The 23,425-nt window shown below is 37.0% G+C and overlaps 1 protein-coding gene across 2 annotated transcripts in view; it reads left to right on the top strand.

Annotated features, from left to right (window-relative positions):
• The window catches only part of DNAH6 (dynein axonemal heavy chain 6), a 259,454-nt gene that overhangs the window by 18,870 nt on the left and 217,159 nt on the right, over positions 1–23,425 (top strand). For both annotated transcript variants that reach the window (XM_036028222.1, XM_036028224.1), the window contains exons 5-10: positions 8,667–8,934; positions 15,075–15,209; positions 15,293–15,404; positions 16,086–16,203; positions 17,483–17,651; positions 19,749–19,865. In XM_036028222.1, coding sequence (XP_035884115.1) covers positions 8,667–8,934; positions 15,075–15,209; positions 15,293–15,404; positions 16,086–16,203; positions 17,483–17,651; positions 19,749–19,865 — 919 coding nt within the window. The remainder of the gene's footprint in view (positions 1–8,666; positions 8,935–15,074; positions 15,210–15,292; positions 15,405–16,085; positions 16,204–17,482; positions 17,652–19,748; positions 19,866–23,425) is intronic.

The following is a 23,425-nucleotide window of genomic DNA, read 5'->3' on the forward strand; positions in this document are numbered from 1 at the left end:
CCCTATACTTATTGCAGCATTATTTATGGTGGCCAAGATTGCAAAGAACTTAAGTGTACTCCAATGTGGATGATTGAATAAAGAAGAGTTCATACATATATATGAAGGAATATTACTCAGCCATAAGAAAAGATGAAGCATTGCACCTGTGACAGCACAGATGGATCTTGAGAATGTGATGCTAAGTGAATTAAGTCAGACAGGAAAAGACAAGAACCGTATGATTTCACTCATAGTGGGATATAAAACAGAAAACAACAAATAAAGCAAACAAAAATTCATAAACATAGACAACAGTGTGATGATTAGCAGAGAGGAAGGGGGATGGGGGATTGAAGGAGATAAATGGGTCAAATATGTGGTGATGGAAGGGAATTAGACTTTGGGGAGTGAATGCAGTGTGATATACCCATGATGTATTATAGAATTATGCACTTGACATTTATATAATCTTATTAACCAATGTCACCCCAATAAATTTAATTAAAAAAGCATTCTCTATACTTGAAGATGAGGAAATTGATGTGCAGCAATATGAAGAACTTTGTTATTTCATATTGTTTTGTGATTTGTAGATATGAAATTCAGAATCATATGTGATATTCCCACCTTTAATTCTGTGATGTAATCTTCCGTGCAATGTCAATTTTAAAGATATGAGAATTTAATGAATAAGCTAGGATGTATGGTAGAGTACCCTCACCCCCCAAAAAAACCCAAAAGCATCTTTATAGTCCTTAGAAAGCCAAAAAGAAGACACAGCATCTCCTCTACCTCACTGTTTCCTGGTGTATATATTTCCAGGAACATTAGATCTAAGTGATTTTAGTAGTTAGTTGTATAAAAAAAAAATTCTGTGATCATGTAAATTTGAAAAACATGAAATTAAACCACTGGTTCTCAACCTGGAAGAGTCTTTCCCTCAGGAGACATGTGGAGATGTCTGGAGACATTTTTGGTGATAACTGGAGAGGATGGTGCTGCTGTTATCAAGAGGGAAGATATACAGGACAGCCCCATACAACAGAGAATTACCTGGCCCAAAATGTCAATAGTGCTGAGATTAAGACACCATGAGTTAAATAGTGTGAGACTTCTGGCCAAGATGGAGGCATAGGTAGACACATTATGCCTCCTCGCACAACCAAGATAGAGACAATAACAATTTAGAACAGAATAACAACCAGAACTGATAGAAATTTGAACTCTATGAAAGTCGGACAACCAAAAAGTTAAAATAGACATGTTCATCCAGACCGGTAGGAGGGGCAGAGTCTGGCAGCCGGGCACAGGCCGCAGCATGGAGATCAGAGAGTGTTGGGACCAGCATAAGGCATCCTTGGCGTGCAAGACCACAGCAGGTGGACCCTGGGTGCATAAGCAGCACCTGGCAGACCTCGGCCAAGGGGTGGCAACCGGCAGACCCAGCGAGGCAGTGATTGAGAAGCAAGGCACTCTTGTGCCACCGAGGATCCCAGCTTGGGAAATAGAGACTTAGGGCACTGATTGAAAATACCTGTGGGAGTTGAAGCCCAGGAAGAGACTCCCAGCCTCACAGGAGAGGTCGTTGGGAAGACCCACAGGATACAGAAGCCCACCCACATGGGAATTAGCACAAGAAAGGCCCAGTTTGCTTGGGAGAAGTGGCAGAAGGGACTGAAGTCCCATGGAGAGCAGAGCAAGTGCCATTGTTCCCTCTCGGACCCCACCCCCACAGACAGCGTCACAACCCAGAGACTGGGTTGCCCCACCCTGGTGAACACCTAAGGCTCTGCCCCTCATACATAACAGGCATGATAAGACAAAAAAAAAAAAGATGGCTCAAATGGAAGAACAAATAAAAGCCCTAGAACCAATACTTTTAAGCGATTTTTTTAAGTGTGTGTTTTTTTAAAGATTTTATTTATTTATTTTTTAAAGAGGGAAGGGAGGGAGATTAGAGAGAGAGAGAAACATCAATGTGCAGTTGCTGGGGGTCATGGCCTGCAACCCAGGCATGTGCCCTGACTGAGAATCAAACCTGCAACACTTTGGTTCACAGCCCGAGCTCAGTCCACTGAGCTATGCCAGCCAGGGCCTTTTAAGCAATTTTAAGTGACCAAGAGATAGCCAACCTATCAGATGCACAGTTCAAAACACTGGTGATCAGGATGCTCACAGAATTGGTTGATTTTGGTCCCAAATTAGATGAAAAAATGAAGGCTACGCTTAGTGAAATAAAGGAAAATGCACAGGGAACAATAGTGATGGAAAGAAAGCTGGGTCTCACATCAATGGAGTGGACCAGAAGGAAGAAATAATATATACAATCAGAAAAGGATGAAGGAATAAGAATTCAGAAAAATGAGGAGAGGCTTAGGAACCTCCAGGACATCGTTAAACATTCCAACATCTGAATTATAGGTGTACCAGAAGGAGAAGAGGAAGAGCAACAAATGGAAAAGTTATTTGAACAAATAATAAAGAAGAACTTCCCCAATGTAGCAAATGAAATAGACTTCCAGGAAGTCCAGGAAGCTCAGAGTCCCAAAGAAGTTGGAACCAAGGAGGAACACACCAAGGCACATCATAATTACATTAGCCAAGGTGAAAATGAAGGAGAGAATCCTAGAAGCAGCAACAGATAAGGAGACAGTAACCTTCAAAGGAGTTCCCATCAGACTGTCAGCTGATTTCTCAAAAGAGACCTTGCAGGCAAGAAGGGGCTGGAAAGAAGTATTCCAAGTCATGAAAGGCAAGGACCTACATCCCAGGTTGCTCTTTGCAGCAAAGCTTTCATTTAGAATGGAAGGGCAGATAAAGTGCTTCTCAGATAAGGTCAAGTTAAAGGAGTTCATCATCACCAAGCCCTTATTTTATGAAGTGTTAAAGGGACTTATTTAAGAAAAAAAAGATAAGAAAAAGAAGATAAAAAACATGTACAGTAAAATGACAGCAAACTCACAATTATTAACAACCACACCTAAAACAAAAACAAAAAGAAACTAAGCAAACAACTAGAACAGGAACAGAACCACAGAAATGGGGATCACAGGGAGGGTTAGCAACAGGGGAGTGGGAGGAGGAGAGGGGGGAAAAGGTACAGAGAATAAGTAGCATAGATGGTAGGTAGAAAGTAGACGGGGGGGAGGACAAGAAAAGTATGGGAAATGCAGAAGCTAAACAACTTATGACACATGGACATGAACTAAAGGAGGGGAATGTGGGTGGCAGAGGGTGTGCAGGATGGAGGGGAATGAAGGGGGAAATGGGACAACTATAATAGCATAATCAATAAAATATATTTTTAAAAAAGTCACCATGAGTTAAATAAGGCTAATTACACATTTCTGTCCTGTATAACAAAGGAAATCTTCATTGTGAGATATCTGCTCTAATTAGGATTCTGTGAAAAATAATTATATGATTTGGGGTGGTGTAACCACACTAGGCTTGGGCATATTACTTTTTAAATAATCGAGTTGCTTCTCAGATGGTTCCTAAACCTGTTATGTCTAGGGCTATACAATTTAATAGGTATGACTTAATTTTATATAAAAATTTGAAGAACCTACAGCCATGGTTCTCTGCCTTAGCTGCTAATTAGATTTATCTAGGCCCTACTCCAAGAGATTTCATTGGCTTGTGGTGAAACCTAACCAACAGGATTTCTTTAAAACACACCCAGTATTCAATCAGCTTTGCACACCAGGGACTTAGAGCAGCAGTAGGTCTGGAGTAGAGCCTAGGAGTCTGCAGTTCCCACGTGCTGCTGTTTCAAGGCCCATACGTTGAGAACAGTGGGCCCTAGAGCACTCTCTTATCGAAGAAACTTGGAAGTTTCTTCTTAGCTATGCTTTTGTCTAATTTTCTAAGTAAAAAGTAGTTTCTTATTAGATATTTTACCATTTCTGGTTAATTACACAAGAAGCAAAGCAAGCCATTTCTCTTCTCTGGTTTAGGTTAGATCTAAACTCATATTGAATCATGATATTTACCATCATCAAACAGATTGAGTTTATAAGTGTGAGCTCAGGAAACGGCTAACTTCTCTGCAGGCACTTTCTTACTTACCTTCATCCAATAAATATGTTGAAATCATACCAAAATTATATAATAATGAAAACAAGAGAACTTAGAGTTGCATAGAGCCACGTGAGCTTATCTAATTTATCCTACGCCCTTAAAGCAGGCGAGGAATTACTCTCTCACTGTAGAAATCAGAAGCTTGAAAGAGATGGGAAGAGAGAACAGGGTGAATGAAGGCATGTGTGTGTGTGTTCAAACACAACCTAAGATGAATATGATAAAGAAACCAGCCTGACTAATCAGGACAATCTGTGTGGACAGAGAAGAAACTAGTGTGAGACAGGAGAGGAGTCCCACAAACACCTGGCAGAATAATTTGGATTTAATGATATATGCAGCAGGAGGCTATTTGAAGTTCTTGAGCAGGAAGGTCTCATGACAGAAACCATGTTTCTGTAACATTAGCCCTGGTAGACCGGTTTAAAGAGCAACAGGAGCATTTTCAGTCACTGTGGGGTGTATAGCACAGCTGCTATTTCAAATAACAAATCACAGATCTTACTGTTTTGGAAAATCAAGGAATTAATTCCAGGTGGAGAAATAATTTTTTAGAACCTTAGTAAATGTACTTTGAGTTATACCCAAAATGAACAGAAACAGGACAATTTATGACCTACCTCAAGGGCCATGCAGTTCTCCCTCCATGAATGATTCTCTCAGATAAGGCACACATGCTTTTAAAAATGAGCAGAAGTCTTGGAGCCTAAGTTACATTTCAGATGAACAGAGGCAGTTCGCAGGGGTGTCCAACCTTTTGGCATCTCTGGGCCATGCTGGAAGAATAAGAGTTGTCTCGGGCCACACATTAAATACACAAACACTAATGAAAACTGATGAGCAAAAAAAAAAGTTTTAAGTAAATTTATGATTTTGTGTTGGGCCACAGTCATAGCCATCCTTGCTGGCATGTGGCCTGCAGGCCATGGGTTAGACACCTCTGTTCTAGAATAAAACGCTTTTGAAAAGGCACTCCTTGATTCTATGTTGAACAATAAGAAAATAGTATAGTCATTTTTCCAGTAAAGCATACTTAAGTGTAATTTTATTTAAGGCATTCATCTCAGTCTGATTAGTTAACTATCCAAGGATCTGTTTAATTGATAGGATCATAAAATCATCTTCTTTATCAGTAAAGTAGGAACTTTATAGCACAGAACTTGAACAAACCAAGTTCTCTTTTTAGGTGTTAAAGAAAGCATATTTTTTTCTGATTATCTCTTCAAAGAAAGACCTGGATGGAACAAATATCCAAAGCAACTATTCAGGAGGCAGCTGAAGTTTCAGGCCAAATCCTGGATGCCAAGAAAGACTGAACAAGTCAGTCAGAAGCATAGGAGTGGCGGACCAATTCCTGAAATGGATAAGCCCTCTGGGACTGAGTGTGCAGAGCGAAGCAAAGACATCCAAGGAATACATTTGGGGAGTAACCCCTCAGTAATGAACTGCAAAGTCTGAGGAGAATAGGATTACAGACAATTGTGCATAGGCCCTATTAATTCTTGCAAAGCTTTTTCTTGACCCTGCTGCCCTTTCTACCTACCAACTATGTTGGACTTGAAAGAAGTCCCTGTTCATCTTTGAGAAGATAAGTTTCTTAGAGTACTGAAGAACACACAGGTTTCTGGAACCTTTAAGAAGGAATAGATGGGGAGGATTTGGCCGATACACATCACTACAAAGGAAGTTTAAGAGAAAGGAGAACACATGGGATTTTATGTTAAATAGGCAGCAGGGTCAAGAAAACACTTCCTACAAGCTAAAGGGAAACTTTCTACAAGTTAAAGAGAAGTTATGCACATTTTTAGATACAGAGGAAAACTAGCCCAAAGCCAGGAGAATTAGAAAAAAGTGAAGTGACTTTTCTCCATCACTGTTTGGAAAAAGGCATGAGAGATACACTCAAGAGGAAAAAATAAAGAATGGTGATTTTCAAGTGAGGTACAAGAAAGAGCCCACCTTGTCAACATATTTTGTTGTTATTGTTTGTTTTCAAAGAAAGTGCCATGGTTCAGAATCACCCAGATAGCTTGCTGAACTAGAATCTTGAGTCCCAAACATAAAGATTCTAATTCTATGTTGGACCCAGAAATGTAGATTCTTTTTTTAAAAAAAGATTTTATTTATTTATTTTTAGAGAGGGAAGGGAGGGAGATAGAGAGAGAGAGAGAGAGAGACAAACATCAGTGTGCCGGTTGCTGGGGGTTCTGGCCTGCAGCCCAGGAATGTACCCTGGCTGGGAATCGAACCTGGGACACTTTAGTTCCCAGCCCGCGCTCAATCCACTGAGCTATGCCAGCCAGGGGAAATGTAGATTCTTACTAAGCACCCCAGATGATTTTGATGCTGGTGACTCAGTCTGAAAAAAAACTCATGTGTTCTTTCACTCTATGCAGAGTGGAGATGTGTAGAGGAGGAAAAGACTTAGGGGGTTGAGAATGAGGATCTTGAGTAGGTAGGAAAGTATAAATAAAAAGAATTTCTAAGTGATACTGAGCACCAATAAATTAAAATTGAATGTCATGGACCACACCTGCCACCTTCTAGAAGGGTCTTTAGTAGTAAATTGACCTATACAGGGTGAGTTTTCCAGACATGCACCAGGGCTGTAGTGAACTGTTTGTTCTTGATTTTAGGTTGGTTTGATGACCTAATGTTAATGAAATACCTGAAACTGATTACAGTTTAAGAGAAAAGTTGAAATTTCCCATTTTGGAGAGAATCTCTTCAAGAATGTCCTAATTACAGCTTTAGCTGTTGACAAGAAAGAGAGAGAGAGAGAGAGAGAGGGAGGGAGGGAGGGAGGGAGGGAGGGAGGGAGGGAGGAAGGAAGGAAGGAAGGAAGGAAGGAAGGAAGGAAGGAAGGAAGGAAGGAAGGAAGGGAGGAAGGAAATTTTGTTTCCCATATACCTAGCCAGCAATATGTAAAACCTCTATTTTCCCAGACATTCTTGGTGTGGGTTAATTAGAACACAAAGAATCAGACAGTCACTCAGATAAAAGCTTGACCAGGGTGATATTTTTCCATCGCAGCACCAAAGTAGGAGAGTGATCCTCCATTCTCTCCCCTTCCCCACAGCACCCTCAGCGCCCAGCTTCCTTTGTGTGCTTGGTTTGGGTTTGCTTTCATTCTGCTTCAGTTCTAATTTTTAAAAAAGATTTTTTTACTTAGTTTTATTAAAATAAAAACTGAAAATGAAGAACAAACTGATAGCAACCAGAGGAGAGGGAGGAGGGTGATAACAGGAAATAACGGGAAGGGGCAAGCAGAGGTGCACGAAGAGAGGACTCATGGGCATGGAAAATGTGGGGGATTGACTGTGGGCGTGGTGAAGGATGGGACAGGGAAGAGCAATGGGGTAAAAGGCGGGACAACTGTAACTGAACAACAATAAAAAATTATTTATGCCAATGGTTCTTAGGTTTTTTTTATTAACAGACCCAAAGCGTATAAGAATTTGTTCTAATTCCTTAAAAACATATATATGTACATAGATTTGTTTACATACAACAGTTTCAGGGATTTCACAGATGATTGAAGGCTATAGTAAAGGGTCATCCATGAACTTCAGGTTCAGAATGCATAGCTAAGGACTAGAAGAGAACATGGACATGGGAAACAGTTGATTTTCACAGGCATATTCCTGCCTAATTGCTAGTATATATAATTTTTGCATAGTTTTAATGTAGAAACAATTGGGGTTTTGTTTTACACTTAACCTTTGTCTTATTGTTCTAAACTACCATAAAAGCTTCATAAATTTTATTTTCCTAAATTCCCAAATATATTTTAATAACTTGCTATATCATAATATATTTCGCACTTGTTCTACTATTGAATACTTAAGTTGCATTCAACATTTCAAGATCAAAGCTAAAATTGCAGAAAATATATTTGTGCCTATAAGAAAGTTCTTATTTTAAGAAGTTTTAGAGAATTGGTCCTTTGTGTTCTCGTTACTTTCTTTCCTTCACCTAGCTCTACTTCTTTTTTATGCCATTCTTGCTTGTCTTCTTTACTTGATATACTTCTTATAACATATAAAGTTGAAGTATACTCTTGATGACAGATGAAAGAGGAATATCTTGAAAAAACAATTTCTGAATAGTATTTTTGTTATGTGATAAATTAGACATATTTTTAGCTTAATCTGGGTCTTGGTTCTAATATTATCTAAATCATATTTTGGCTTTGCTCTTTCTCAAAATTCTAGGTAGCATAAAACTTTTTTACACTATTATTATTGAATAGTTTATAAAGAGTTAGTTATAAATAAAAAAATTTTCCCAGGTAGCTTTCATATGTGGCTATTATGCAAAAATATATAATTAATTTTTTATAAACATCATGTAACCAAAATTATGAACTATATCACCAAGGTTGTGAAATCTTTAAGAGCTATAACTATTGTTAAAAAACAGCTCCTCCTTCTTTTCTTGAGTAATTTATTTAATCTAAAATTAGGTTTTCAGAATTTTTAGAAATTTTAAATAATATTTGTTTTCCAAAAATGTTTTACCTCTTTAAAACAGAAAGTAATGTAATTGCTTAATTTTGTACTGAATACTTTATTCACTTGCCCCAATTTCCATTTTTATAGAGTCGTAAATTATGAGAACATCAACAAAAATGACTACTATACCATTAGCAAAAAGGCAGTAACACACATTTATAATGATGATATTGAATTTATCGAAATTGAGCGATGGAAACAGGAATACCTATATCACAGAGAACTCGGTAGGATTCCATTATTTTCACTTTTCCGGAAATGGAAGGCATTTAACGTGTGGAAGAAGAATGTGCGCTCCAAGAAGATCAGTGGATCTCGAGAATCTCTACAAAAAAATTTGTTCATTGTGAATCGTGTATGTATTTGTTAATCATATTTTAAAAGAATTACAGAAAAACAAAGTGTGAATCTATTATAGGTGTTGATAAAGACTATCCCTGAAATAGAATAGTTCATCTAATATGCTATTTAATGTTAACTAAATGATGACAGTTTTCATCTTGTCATCATTTAAGAGTCTGGCAGTCTAGTGGTATTTCTGAATTTAGGGCTGTAACATGCATAGGTATGAGACTTGCGCACATCCCCTTAGATAAGACACAGCCTCAGGTGTGGATTCATGACTCCCTTGTTGTTGGTCAGGAAACTTTTTGAGCAGTGTAGGCTGGGAAACCCTATTACCACCTCTAATCTTTGAGATATTCTAGACTTTTTAGTCCAAAATTATTTGGGGGCTTGTTTTCATGGGCCAGCACCTCCCAGTGTGTCATGTGTTTCCTTTACCATGGATTCAGACAGTAGAGGAAATTTTAATATTTACTTTGGAGGACAGGGTAGGTAATCATGAAAAATGTTACTGTTCAAGGGTGTATGGCCATACTTAAAATCTCTATCAATGGACTGATTTCAATTTGCATTAGAAGTATTCTGCTTAGCACCTGGGATGAACTGGCATCACCATTAGTCACCACCCTCTCAAATCAGGAGACTCAAGTTTGCTTTTTATTCATTTTGCACATGGTAATCTGAAGATTGTTATCAAGATATCAGACATACAACAAAGTAGCATTAAAAGAATATGACTACCACAGATATTAGAGCAAAACCAATGCATAAGATGTGCTATCTCAGGTCATCCATTCCACCAGGCATTCTGAGTTTTGGAAAATATTCTAATCCTTTTGATATCAAATTCAAGCCTTAGATGTCTAATTTCATGAAGGATCCATCAATTATTTGGACCTATTTTACTACCTTTTCTCTAATTTTCATCTTTACCAGGTCTTGTATACTATATATTTCATAAACTTGTTACTAGGTATAAAATAGTTCTTTCTGCATTTGTCTCTAAAATTAACCTATCAATCCTTAAAGCTTGTTCTCTTATTATATGTGCTGAGTTCATTCTCTCTGTCCACAATTCATACCAATAGTGTTTTGGTCTTGATAAATTCTTCTCTTAAATGTAGCCTAACAAACTAGAAAGTTCTTATCCTTTTAATCTTAGACTGACCTAAATAACACCCATTTATGTTGGCTTAAGTATCTGTTAGATGTTATAATAACCTGCAAATTTATCATTATTCTTATATTTGCAATCACTTAATTGGAGGGAGTGGGGCTAATTTCCTCAGACTAGGTTGACGGGAAAGGTAGAGTTGTCCTGGAAAATGTTATAAATGTTTTTCAGTAACCAACATTATTGGCACTTGTGCCTACATTTCCTTGTCATAACTTTATTGAAATATGGCTCATGTACTATATAATTCACCCATTTAAGGTATATAATTTGATGATTTTAGCATAAAAATTCTGAATTTTTATGATGTCCATTTTATCTATTTTTTCTCTTGCTGCTTGTGCTTTCGGTATTATACCTTAAAAAAAACTTGCCTAGTCCAAGGTCACAAAGATTTACTCCTAAATTTTCTTCTAATTGTCTCATAGTTTTAGCTCTTAAATGTATTTAGGTCCTTGAATCCTCTTGTGTTAATGTTTGCTTATGTTGTATTATAGGAGTCCACCTTCATTCCTTTGCATGTGGCTCTCCAGTTGTCCCAGCACCATTCTTTACAAAAACTTTCTTTCCCCATTGAATTGTCCTGCACCTTTGCCCTAATGATAAATGTTAGGGTTTTTGAACTCTCAATTCAATTCTATTTATCTATGTCTATTTTCATGCCAATAACACACTCTCTTGAATACTGTAGCTTTATAGTTAGTTTTGAAATTAGGAAGTGTGAATTTCCTGGTCCCCTTGAACTTCCACATAAATTTTAACATCAGATTGTCAATTTCTGCAAAAACGTCAGTTGTGATCTTGATAGGGATTGTCATATTATTTTTTCTGGTCCGTGAACATATTTATATATAATCCCTTCCCATTTACTTAGATATTCTTGAATTTCTTTTAACAATGTTTTGTAGTTTTTATAGTATATATTTTGAATTTCTTTGTTAACTTTATCCCTAAATATTTTATTATATTTGATATTATTGTAAGTGGAATTGCTTTCTTAAATTTCATTTTAGATTTTATATATATAGTAAATATGTAGACTATATGTCAAGAGCATGTATACATATAGTATGTGTAATTACTTTGAATATCCCTCTGTAATTAAAATATAACAGTATATTTTATTTTTATATATTGAGCCTGTTTTTTGAAACTTACAGAATTTATGGTTGACTCTAATTGGTTTGTACATGTGTGTTCCTTTGTGTGTATTCTTTGGGATATTCTATGCACAAGAATGTCATCTGCAAATAGATAGTTTTACTCCTCCTTCCCAACATGGATGACTTTTATTTAATTTTCTTGCCTAAGTTCCCTGGCTAGAACCTTCTGTTAAATAGAAGTGGCAAGAGCAGAAATATTTGTCTGGTCCCTGATCTTAGAGGGAAAGCTTTTAATCTTTTACTGTTAAATATGATGTTATGAAGAAGTTACTTTCTGCTCCTAGTTGTTGAATGTTTTTATCAACAAGTCATTATGATTCTGTCAAATGCTTTTTCTGCATCTATTGAGATTATCATGTAATTTTTTTATTGGTATAATTTATTATAATAATTGATTTTTAGATATTAAACCAACCTTACATCCCTGAGATAAATAAATAATTTTTGGTCATTATGTATAATCCTTTTTATATATTGCTAGATTTGGTCTGCTAGTATTTTGGTGAGGATATTTATATATGTATATATATATATATGTGTATATACATGTGTACATATGTAGACACACATATTCAGAAGGAAGATAGGTCAACACTTTTTCCTTTCCTTGGGATGTGTTTGTCTATCTGGTTTTAGTATTAGGATCATACTGGCTTTGTAGAATGAGTTGGGAAATATTCCCTCTTTTGTTTTTTTGTAATAGTTTATGAAGAATTGGCATTAATTTTTTTGAAATGTTTGGTATAATTCAGCAGTGAAGTAATTTGGGACTATGCCTTTTTTTTGTAAGTGTCTTCTAGATTCCTACATTTCCAGATTTCACTTTTCTCTAGTTTTAGATATGTATGTAGTATAATTTTTCAGTATGATGTAATTCTGCCCATGATTTTAACTTTCTAGGTATTTGATGATTTTGCTGGTTTTCTAATAGTGTGTTATTTTGTTCTACATGATACTTTCAGACAATTTTCTGTTATTTTATTTTTATACTCACTCAAACATTGTCATTCATTTATTTTCATTTGAATGTCCCTTTGTAATTAAAATCCTTCCATTTTATTTTTAGTTAGTCACTACTTTGCAGACTCTTAATTTCATAGATTTATATAACTATTCCTCCACTTATGAAGGGATGTCCTTTGTCCCTTTTGCTGAAGCATTTTCTACACTGGTTCAGAAATGTACATGAGAACACAAGCCTAGAATCTCTGGCTGGTCCAAGACCTACAACTTTAGTGGAGTGGGTTCTGGAAGTGCCAAATTGTGCAAATCACCCAGATGTTCGAATGACTCAGGTTAGGGCAAATTGAAGGTTTGGTGCCATGGTGAATGCAAGACTAGCACACCCTAAAGTTCCTGTATTCCAACAAAAGACATGGTGTCTCAGCTTGACCTTGATTTTTATAGAATTTCTTTTAGCAAATGCATGCTCTTCTGCACTTATCCTCCCAAGTCTCTAATGCTTTCCTATAGGCTTTCTGACCCATTCACCAACCCCCAGGTGAATAACAGTGATTTCCCATCTCTGAAGTATTGACATTCCTTTCAATGCAACTGGCAAAAACTCAAATTAAATGAACTTTAACAACAATAACAATTAAAAGATCATGTAATAAGGAAGTTCAAGGGGTGAATAATACCTTCATGCATAGTTGAAGTCAGCAATTTTGTCATCTTTATTTTTTCTTATTTTCATCTTTCACTTCTATATCTCTCTGTGTCTGTTTCATTCTCAGTTTGACTTTTACAATGAACACCACCTCCAGCTCTAGTTGCTGCTGGCTCTTTCAGTGAAAAGAGAATATCTCTTGCTGGAGATGCTGGAGAAAATACTGATTGGCTCAGTCTGTCCACATGCCCAATCTTGAACCATTCACTGCACAGCTAGGAGTATTCTGATAAACCAGGCCTGGATGTGTGTCAATTCCTCATTCATGTGATAAAGAAAGTGAAGGGTCAGCCTTAATCAAAACCACATGGTAATGAGTTTCCAATAAGAAAGAGGAATTCTATCTCCAGAGGAATTGTACATAGGTCAAAGTGACTTGGGCAGCAAAAATTATAGCTATCTCAGTCTTTCACATTTTGAAACCCACCATCCAGGTGACAAATTCTTTCTTCTCTTGTAATCCTGCTAGTAACTCAGAATAATGCTTAATCCTTATCACCTTCAAGGGGCACTATTGATATAACAGCCCAAGAATGAACCACCTAACCCAGATCCATCTAAAATTTAGTAACAAACAGCAGAAAAAACAAGGTGGGGGAAGTGGGGGGCGGACACCTACAGCCTCTTATATCCACAACTGCTTTCACATCTGCCCTCTATGACAGCCAAATATTTAATTTAAGCTAAACTAATTTCTTAGATTATACATTTTTTTTCTTCCAAAAAACTCCCCATAGTCTAAACTCACTTTTTGGCAGATCATCAATGTCAGTTCTGCTTTCCACCTGGATCCTTATTTTTTGTGCCTTTACCAAATAGAATTTATAATTTTGCTTTAAGGACTTTGTCCGGAGTCCTTTACTCTGGACTTCCTTGCTCTCACTGCCCCATTTTGATTACATTCTCATCCCTACTCCTCTACTTGGTTAGTTTATTTAGTATCTTCTTTCAGTTCATAAGTCTTAGCCTCTACACTTTTGCTTCTTTTTTATTATGCAAATTCTCCCATGAGATGAACCTTAAGGGTTTCCAAATGTTTTCTCACAAAAATCTCTTCATTTAAGACTCTATTAATTATAACTTCCCTTTACACCTAAATGTTGCACTTAAATGTTGGTCTGAATAACTGTTGTTTGTCCTATTTTGAAAATTCCCCCAAAAGTGTATGATACATAAACCAGTGTTACATACAAATAAATTAATGGTAACTTTATATAATGTATTTGATCCTACTTTGATTAGATCAGAAGAAGTCACATGAATGTCCTTGGAACATTCTTAAAATATGTGCCTTCGAAGCCAACAACCTAGAACTCAGATTTGTGATGCTGGCACCAAGAAAGATTAAGTTAAGATCATGTAGCAGAATTTCACAAAATGCTTCCACTCACTTCCCCAGCTCACATTTCAAAACAAGTTTTAATAGTAACTGAACTTTCTTTTCAGCAACTTGTCACCCACTGGAAATTTTAAGTTAAATTTGTCTTTGTTCTCTGTCACCATCTCTTAGATTAGTGATTTTCAACCAGTGTGCCACAAAAATTTTTAAAACATGTGATACCTGATTGTGTAGTCAGAGGCACAGACCTCTTTTCTCTTAGATGGTCAAATAAAAAATGACAGCAGCATACACAACAATAGCTGTCCACTGTGAATGAGCCAAAATTACACCTATTTTTTGTCAGATTGGCAAAAAATATATTGTTTGGTGTGCTGCAGAATTTTAGTAATTAGTTTACGTGTGCCATGAGATGAAAATCGCTGTCTTAGATCAGTATCATGGTCACTAGATATTGTAAAGTCTTAAAGGTAACACAAAGAACCTTTCAGTAGACCTTGGCCAAACTAAGTGAAATTTAAGATTTACTAAGTCTTCTATAACTTGCCCTCAATTTTATAGCTAGAAACACATATATTCAAAGTAAAAAGAAAGGAATTCAGACAATTTAAGTCTGATAATTCAAAGAAAACTTTTAGAACAAAATTTCAGAAAAAGTGTTTCTTTTAATGTATGTACATGTAGTTGTAGCTAAAGTAAACATATAGAGCTATTTTCCTTAACCATTCTTGCATTCTAAATATCTTTATACTTCGAAAAGACAGATTAAAAAAACAAATAATGTTGTATGTCTATTTTCATTCAGTATTTGCGGCCAGCTCTTCTTAAAATAAATGAACTGTGTTATCGGTTGAGTTTTATGAGGCTTTGTTATATTGAAAAAGGTCACACTTACACCCTGCAAGAATTTAAGGCCACGCAAGTCATACGGCTGGAAGAGGTAAGGGATTTTGTCTGCTAAGTTTCAAGATTTTTTCTATTATTGCTACTTTGGTACCACTAATTATACATGTCAATATCTAGGTAACAAAGATCCTAGAAGAATTTCGAAATGAGGCGAAAAACGTGGTCAGGAAAGCTTGCCGCACCGCTCTGAGTGCCGCGGGGTTTGTTCCTGACGACTGCGCACGATATGGTAGGGAGGGGACAGAGCCTTCATATATCAGAGGTGGTGGCTTTCTAAAATTTTAACTCTTTTTTTATTCTACTTTTCTTAAGTTTAACTAACAATACTATTTTTCAGTTCTTCCAAACTTTCTTGATAGATTATAAATTCAAGGTATATTGTAGAGAGGGGGGGACAAAACATAGAGCATTTTCCTTGCATTGCCCCTGCTTGTGCACACTATTTCTAAACTGGTTTCAGAACCTTTATTTCACAAGCATTTTATAGTAAACTCAGAGCCCCTGTGGTTAAAGGTTTGTCTCACCTACTAGTACAGAAAATAGACTTGTTAAAATTAAAGAACTGGGTGCTCTCAGGATTGGCCTCAGCTGGCATGTGCTCTAAAGGATAACTAAAATGCAGTTGGAAAAGGAAGGTAAAAGTATTCCTGGGAAAGAGATGGCATTGTACACAGATCAAATCCTGTTAAAGCAAATGTTAATAAACTGTCTACAGTCTTTTATTGAATTGAAATCCTTTGATGTGAAATTCTTTTGGATAACTGGACTGTTTTCTAGAGTTTGAATTATCTCATGAACCAAAGCATTTTGGGGTGTGTGTGTTTTAATTTTGCTTGCCTTTTAATTCATAGTGGAAAATATGTAATTTTTACACAAGCATGCTTATTGGTGTGTCTTCTGCTGTTCTTAGATGATTATAAAGTGCAAGACAGTGGAGGTCTCATTGAGTTGCCTGCTTATTCAGACTCTGAGAAAATGACATACACAGAGCAGGCCAACAAAAGGCATCATTGCATGAGGCTGACATGGTAAATGATTATTCTTTCAAGAAAAATTAAGGCATCTATCATTCTCAAGTTTCATTAAAAGTTAAAGCCTTTATTACAGGATTCACTAACAGTGTTGAGGAATTTAGAGCATATGGTAACCTGAATGCATTTTCTAGAAGCCTGCCCCTCAACTGCGCTCCAGCAAAGCAGCCACTGGGAATGGCAAGCTAGCAGAGAGTGGAGCGCATGGCCAAGGCCAAGAGCTCCTCTTTGATCACTAAGGCTTTGCTTCTCACTAGCCCAGCATGGAGCATGGAGCTGGCCATGGTAAGAAGTCAGGCACAAAAGGATTTGGACATAGCTGCATTGCCACACAAAGTCCCACCCTTCTCCTAATGAAGGTTTTGCAGCTAGGGCACCAGGGAGGAAAGCCTTCCTGCTAGGACCTAACCAGGGGATTCTCCCTCATTAGGGTGAGCTCTGCCATTGCTTACCCAACTGGATCTCCACTTTGTTCCAGAGTTTGAACTTCACATCATTCTAAAACTTAATTACTACAAACTACTCCTGCAAACAGTCAGCAAGTGTTGTCTGAACCATATTTGGCACTATAAAACACTGATTATTGTTTACTCAGTGCTTACTAATTTAGTCCAAATTTTACAGCTGTCTATTTAATAAATCTTAGTGATGTGTCAGTTTATGTATGAGATAATATGGTACTATTATCTCAACAGAAGTCAGTGAGGCAGTCCCTGAGGCCACTATCACAGGCCCCTAGGCACGAGAGGCCCCTTGGGCTCCATTTAAGCAAAATGAAAAGTTACTCAGAATGCCTTGCTGACTCAGTCTACTTTCTAAGCACTCAAGTAAGAAAACAAAATTTGCATCTTTGGGTTAGCAAATGCCATCAAACAACATTGACCCAATAGCAAAGATTTCACACATTTACCTCTAGAATTTGTTATAGATGTTGTATACTTACTGATTTCTTCTCTAAAGCTTTAAAAAAAAAATCTGATGGCCCTTTTCAGCTAGATGTGCAAGGTGCTTTTTCCGTAACAATTGTATTGCTCTTACTAACCTATTGAATAGTTAGAACACCTAGCTAAATCGATGCTACGTACTTGAATATGTTTGTGTTTTAAAACAAAGAGTGTCCAAGAACAGCTCTTCTGGACAATAAATCTCTAATATTGTAATATAAATGGAAATTAAAAGAGAAATTATATTTTAAAATTTAAGTGCTTGCTTTAAAGTTATTTTCAAAAATATGTAGTTAACATAGAAAACTGAAGCTGTATTTTTTCTTTTCAAGCTTTATTCGTCTGAATGATTATCTAATTGAGAGCACAATGCATGTCTTAACAGTAAATTCTGTTAACTTGCTTTTGAACTATCTCACTGACAAACTAAAACGAACACCTCCAGCAGATGTCATTCAGAAATGGATTACTGAGGAGAAGCCTGAAGTCACTGATAAGAAGGTATATCCAGACAAAATTAATTGGTCAGCATTTACTGAGTGCTTACTTTGCACTATGGCTTATGTTATTTTTCTGTGGACTAGAAAAATAGGAGAAATGCTTAGAGGATTTCACAGTATAATCAGAGCCTACGATATGCATATGAAATGGAAGAATGAAAATCAGCATGTCAGCAAATATTTAATAGAGAGCATCCACTGTGCTAAATGTTGCTGTCTCATAAGAATTTGCTAAAGGTTATTCATGTGCTCATTCAAGAAATATTTCTTAAGTACCTACTGTGTACCAATTCCTGCACTGAGTGTAGGGTATATAGTAATGAAAAACTCAGACAGGATCCTTGCTCCAAGAAATTTAGTTTGGGGGTCATCATGGGCATGGACTGGCAGAGAGAAGCAGATGAGGTGGTATCAATGAAAGAAACAGGCAACCGCTTAGATGTGAGAAGCAGCACATCACGGAAGCATACCTTTGTGCTTTGAGTGGAGAACCTCTTGGGAGGAAGTTGATCTTAGAGACACAGAGTAATCTGAAATGTTTAAGATGAAGTGGTACAAATTTGAATGTGTGTTCCAGCATAGCTAAGAGAGAAATCATATTATCCCATGTCCACATTTCCCAATAAGCCTTCCCCAACTCCATGCTGGTGCCAGGCACCTAAAAACATTGCAACACATGCTTACCTGGTTTCATCAAGCTTCCCACTTCCAACTCTAAGCTTTCTCCCCGGGAACTCAACAGTGCACTTTCAAGGACTGATGCTCTTGACTATCATTTCCCTTTTTCGCCAAAAGTTGAATGTTAGTTGCATACTCCTTTTCCTTACTTCTTCTCCACCCCTATTCTTAATTCCTCCTTTTTCTCAATACTATAACATGTAAAAGTAATATTTGTTTAGTGCAGAAAAGTTGAAAAATACAGAAATGTACAAAGGAAAACATCCTTTGCTATCCAAAGATAGCTATTTCCAAGGGGGAAAGAGCTATCATGTTTTACCCACTGCTGTATCATCTGCTTTCTGCATTTAACAATGTTTTGTGAAAAATCTCCCAAATCAATATTATTTTTCATATAATATTGTCACATAAAAATGTACTATATATCTTGTAAAATTAGTAAATAATTTTCTGTTGTTGATCACTTTCTCACCACAAGTAATGATGCAAAGAACATCCTTGTCTATACATGCTTCACGCATCTCTGATACTTCCCCTCAGGAGAAATTCCTAGCTGTGGAATTGTTGTTTCAAAATATGCTCATTTGTTATGTTTTGTGTCAATCTTCAACCTTCCTAGCAATGTTAGCGAATGAATGTTTATCCATGTGCACACTAGATAGTGTCATTCATTTTCATCTTTGTTAATCTGGTGGATGCAAAGTAGTGTATCACTGTTTTTAAGTGGTATGTTCCTTTAATTGCTGCCTCAGTGCAGGGATAAGAGCATAGGTGTGACGATCAGAAAGACCTGGGTCTGCCACTTACTCAGCAATGGGTCCTCCTCCAGATTCTGTCTTTTCGTGGGAGTACCAATGATACCTGCTGCATATGGTTGGTGTGGGGTTTGCATGAATATTTAGCACTGCCTGACACACAGGAAATACTCCATCAATGCTGTTACTGAACGAATTATCTTCAGGAAGAGAAAGAGGAGGTTGATTGATCATTTGTATTTTCCTTTTAAGAAATGTCATATGTTCTTAAACATCTGCCCATTTTTCTATTTAAGTACATTACTATTTATGTATTATTATATTAGTATATATTTTATTGAGTATATAAAGTATATTTTATTCAAATATTACTAACCTTCTATCTGCTATATACATTACTGATATATTGTTTCAGCTCCTTGTTTGCCTTTCCATTTTGTTGATAGTGTATTTTCAAGGAAAGAACTTTTACATTGTTGTGTAGTTTTTCAATATTTCCCTTCACTTTTTAATTCTGTGGTAATATTCCTTGAAAGATATGCCAACATTATAAAATCAGCTAACCACATAAGGCTTAAGTTTGCATGCCTCTTGTAACAGAGAAGTTTTCTATTTCACACCTTGGTATTCATGTCTTTATAACACTGCAAATGTGTGTGTTTCAGGGGGTCGCTGTGATGGAAAAGCAAGAAGAAGATGAATCTCTCATCCCCATGTTTCTCACAGAACTGATTTTGACAGTGCAGTCACTACTCTTTGAGCCTTCTTTGGACGACTTTCTGGTGTGTGTCTCTTCATATAATATCATCTAAAAGTTTAACATTTTTTAAAAACTTGAGACAGATTAGAGGCTTGGTAGGAACACCATCAGGAGAACATATTTTATACAAAATTTAGAATTCATTATAGGCATCTGTCGATAGGAGTTCAAGAAATCACTCTGTTGAAAGGACCATTTTTGAAATTTTTTCAAGTATGCTACATCTGAGAAAATGTTGCAGTTTTAGTTATTTATTGCTATATAATAAATTACCACAAATTTGGCAGGGTCGTCAAGGAGCATGTATAAAGGACCTATGGACAAGGACAATGGGGGCAGGGAGAAGGAGTGAATGTGGGAGCTGAGGGTGGTTAGGGAGGGGGAGAGTAATAGGAGAAAATGGGGACAAATGTAATCAAACAAAACAAATTTTGCAGCTTTAAAAAAACAAGCATTCATCATCTCACAGTTTCTGTGTTCAGGAGTCTGGGCACTGCCTAGCTCACCCTCTGCCTCAGGACCTCTCCAGCCTGCCATTCAGGCATCCGCTGGGATGAGGTCTCAGAGGCTCCACTGGAAACAGGTCCACTTTCACATTCCCTGGGTTGTTTGAAAAATTCATCACTATGCAGCTGTAAGACTGAAATCCCTGTTTTCTTGAGAGATGTCAGATGGAGACCAGCTTAGAACCTGGAAATGACCTATTGTTCCTTGGCCTGTGGCAAACTCTATGAATGATTTACAATATGGGTCTTCAAGATCAGCTGAAGAAGCTTCTTCAAGAAGGGCCTAATCTCTCTTTTAAGGGCTTCATTTAATCAGATCTACTCAGCACGAACACCTTTTCATGAACTCAAGGTTAACTGAATTGGAATCTTAATTATACCTGCAAAATTCCTTCAAGTTTCCATATAATGTAACCTAGTCAGGGGAGTGGCTTCCCACATAGGGTATGTACACCAGAGGGAGGGAACCTTGGGAGCCACTTTATAGGATTCTGCCTTCCACATTGTGTACATGCACAGATTACCAGACCAATCTAGCTATATTTTCTGTTACTTGGTATACTGTGGTGCAAAACCACCAGTAATCAGTCTCTCTAGATTCTATTCTTGACTTTACAATTAATAAGCCCTTCAACTTTGGGAAACCACTTATCTCTGTTTATGCATCTGTAAGATGAGAAGGCAGATGAGTTTTAAAGTTGCTTCCAATACCAACAGGCTATGATTCTGTAATTTATTGAATGAGCCATTTTAGAGTATTTACAAGGACAAGCAGATTGCTGAGGTCCCTGTGGTTGGAGCCTTGGTCGGAACTTCCACTGGGCTCTCGTGTCCCTCTCTGGCTGAGAGGTTCATGTCCTTCTCATGGATGTGAATGCAACAGATGACACAAGAAGGCTTGCTCCAACCTCAGCTGGCTGTTCTCATTTAGCCTCAGGTGTCAGGCCTTGAAAAATCATAATACTCCTTATTTCCTTTTTTTTTTAGGAGTATACTCTTTATTTCTCTTTGGCCCACGTGGGTATTTTTAATTCCTACACATGAAGTAGTGGGCCATGCTCTGGACATAATTACCATGTCCACACCACACATAAGATTTTACTTCATGTAACCCCCAAATTAGTCAATAGCAGTGTGAACAGAACTATCACACATGAATTTTCTAATACTTTTTACTATTATTTTGCTCATTAGTCATAATATGCATCCCCATCTAGTTTTCCAAACACATATGCACTATAGCACTTAAAGGAAAATTATATACCTAGGTTTGACATTTTACATTGTTCTTGCTTGAGTTACCTAGGGCTTCCTAGTTTTCAGTTCTTCCTTCTTGATATTTTCAATTAATATCTTTCCTATTGTGTTTGACTATTTATTGCTTCCAACTCTGGAAACAGACTCCCTACTTGGTGTAATTTCTCTTGGTTTTACTAAGGTACCAACATTTTTTCCCTTTTGGTCCTCTTTCTCAGAGCCTCTTTTTGTCTGAACTTCGATTGTCCTGTCCTGAAGGGCTCCCTCCTCTTCACATGCTGTATACTCTTCGTGTGGGTGCTTGTGTGTGCCCTTTGTTCTAACCACCACTTCTAGAATGGAGATTTGTAAATATATATTTCCAACCGGTACTTTTCTTTCAGACTCAGGTTAACTCTAACTCACCAAAATAAACTGAACTTACAACTGTTTCCAAAATTTGCTCCTTCTTCCATGTTCTTCCAAGCTCCTTCATCTTAATGAAAGGCATTACCCAGAAGCCCAAGCCAGCAATCGGGAGTCATCCTAGCATCTCTCTTACCTCTTTGAAATCTGCTCAGGGATTCCTGTGTGCTGATGAACCTCATCCTCTCACCTGGCCTGGCCTAATAGTCTGTTCTGATCTACCTGCCTCTTCTCCTTCCAATGCATTTTCTACATTGCAAATAGCAGGATTGTTTCATAGGCAAATTTGATCATGTCACTTCAAATTAGAATTTCTCCACTGCCTATGGTGGCATTTTTCAAAGGATGCTCTGTGAGATGTTGACAGACATTCTAGGAGAAAGCGGGTTGTGATGTGCATTTGCATATTAAAAAATATGAAAAGTCCTGTTTAGCAGATCCAGAGAAGAATCCTGTTTAACTTTGTTTAACCCGAGGTTTCTTCCCCAATTTACTTGACATCACAACCCTTTTATACTAGAGTTGTCCCTCGTCACAATCTGGGGAGTGCTGGCCTAGAGGGGACCAACAGCATCATGTCCTGTTTTTCCACACTTGGCACTTAAGCTTCAGCACCTTAATGACTTAAAGGGCCCAAACCTGCCACCCCTCAGGCCTCTCACACGCAGTGACTTACAAAGACTGTACTCCTGCCTATAAGCCCCTGCTCATTTTGACTTATATCAAGAAATACCTTTTCTTTAACTCATTTTCCCTAATTAGGTTTGCACTCATTATAAATTATAAATTAATTAATGCTCATCTAAGTGAATTCGACAAACACAAAAAGATTATTAAAATAATCTATAATTCCATGTGCCAGAAATAGAAAGAACCCTTTAACATTTTTATATTTTTTCCAATTTTATTTTACTGATATACCAACATACCTAACTTACCATGAGATTTTACATATAATTTTTAAAAATGAGATATTACATATCAGTTTTATCCTTTTCTCTCTCTCTCTTAACATTTATTGTATAAGCTTTTCCCACACCATTAATTAATCTTTTGAGGCCCCATGTTGAAGGGGTACCTAATTTTTCATTGTATAAAGTTACCACCTAACATACTCCTACTTTTGAACACTTAGGTATTTCTCTAGTAGGTTTTTATTGTAAGTAATGCTGCAGTAAGTGTCCTTGCACTTGAATCTTTATTTACCTATTTCTTTCTCTTAGAATAGATTGCGTTCAATTCCCAGCTAGGGTACATGCCTGGGTTGCAGGCCATTACCCGCAGCAACTGCACATTGATGTTTCTCTCTCTCTCTATCTCCCTCCTTTCCCCTCTAAAAATAAACAAATAAAATCTTTTAAAAAAAAGAATAGATTGCTAGAATGAAAATTACTGATCAAAGAGTATAAATTTT

The sequence above is a fragment of the Phyllostomus discolor genome, chromosome 6 (genome assembly GCF_004126475.2).
Source record: "Phyllostomus discolor isolate MPI-MPIP mPhyDis1 chromosome 6, mPhyDis1.pri.v3, whole genome shotgun sequence".
Classification (NCBI taxonomy): Eukaryota; Metazoa; Chordata; class Mammalia; order Chiroptera; family Phyllostomidae; genus Phyllostomus; species Phyllostomus discolor.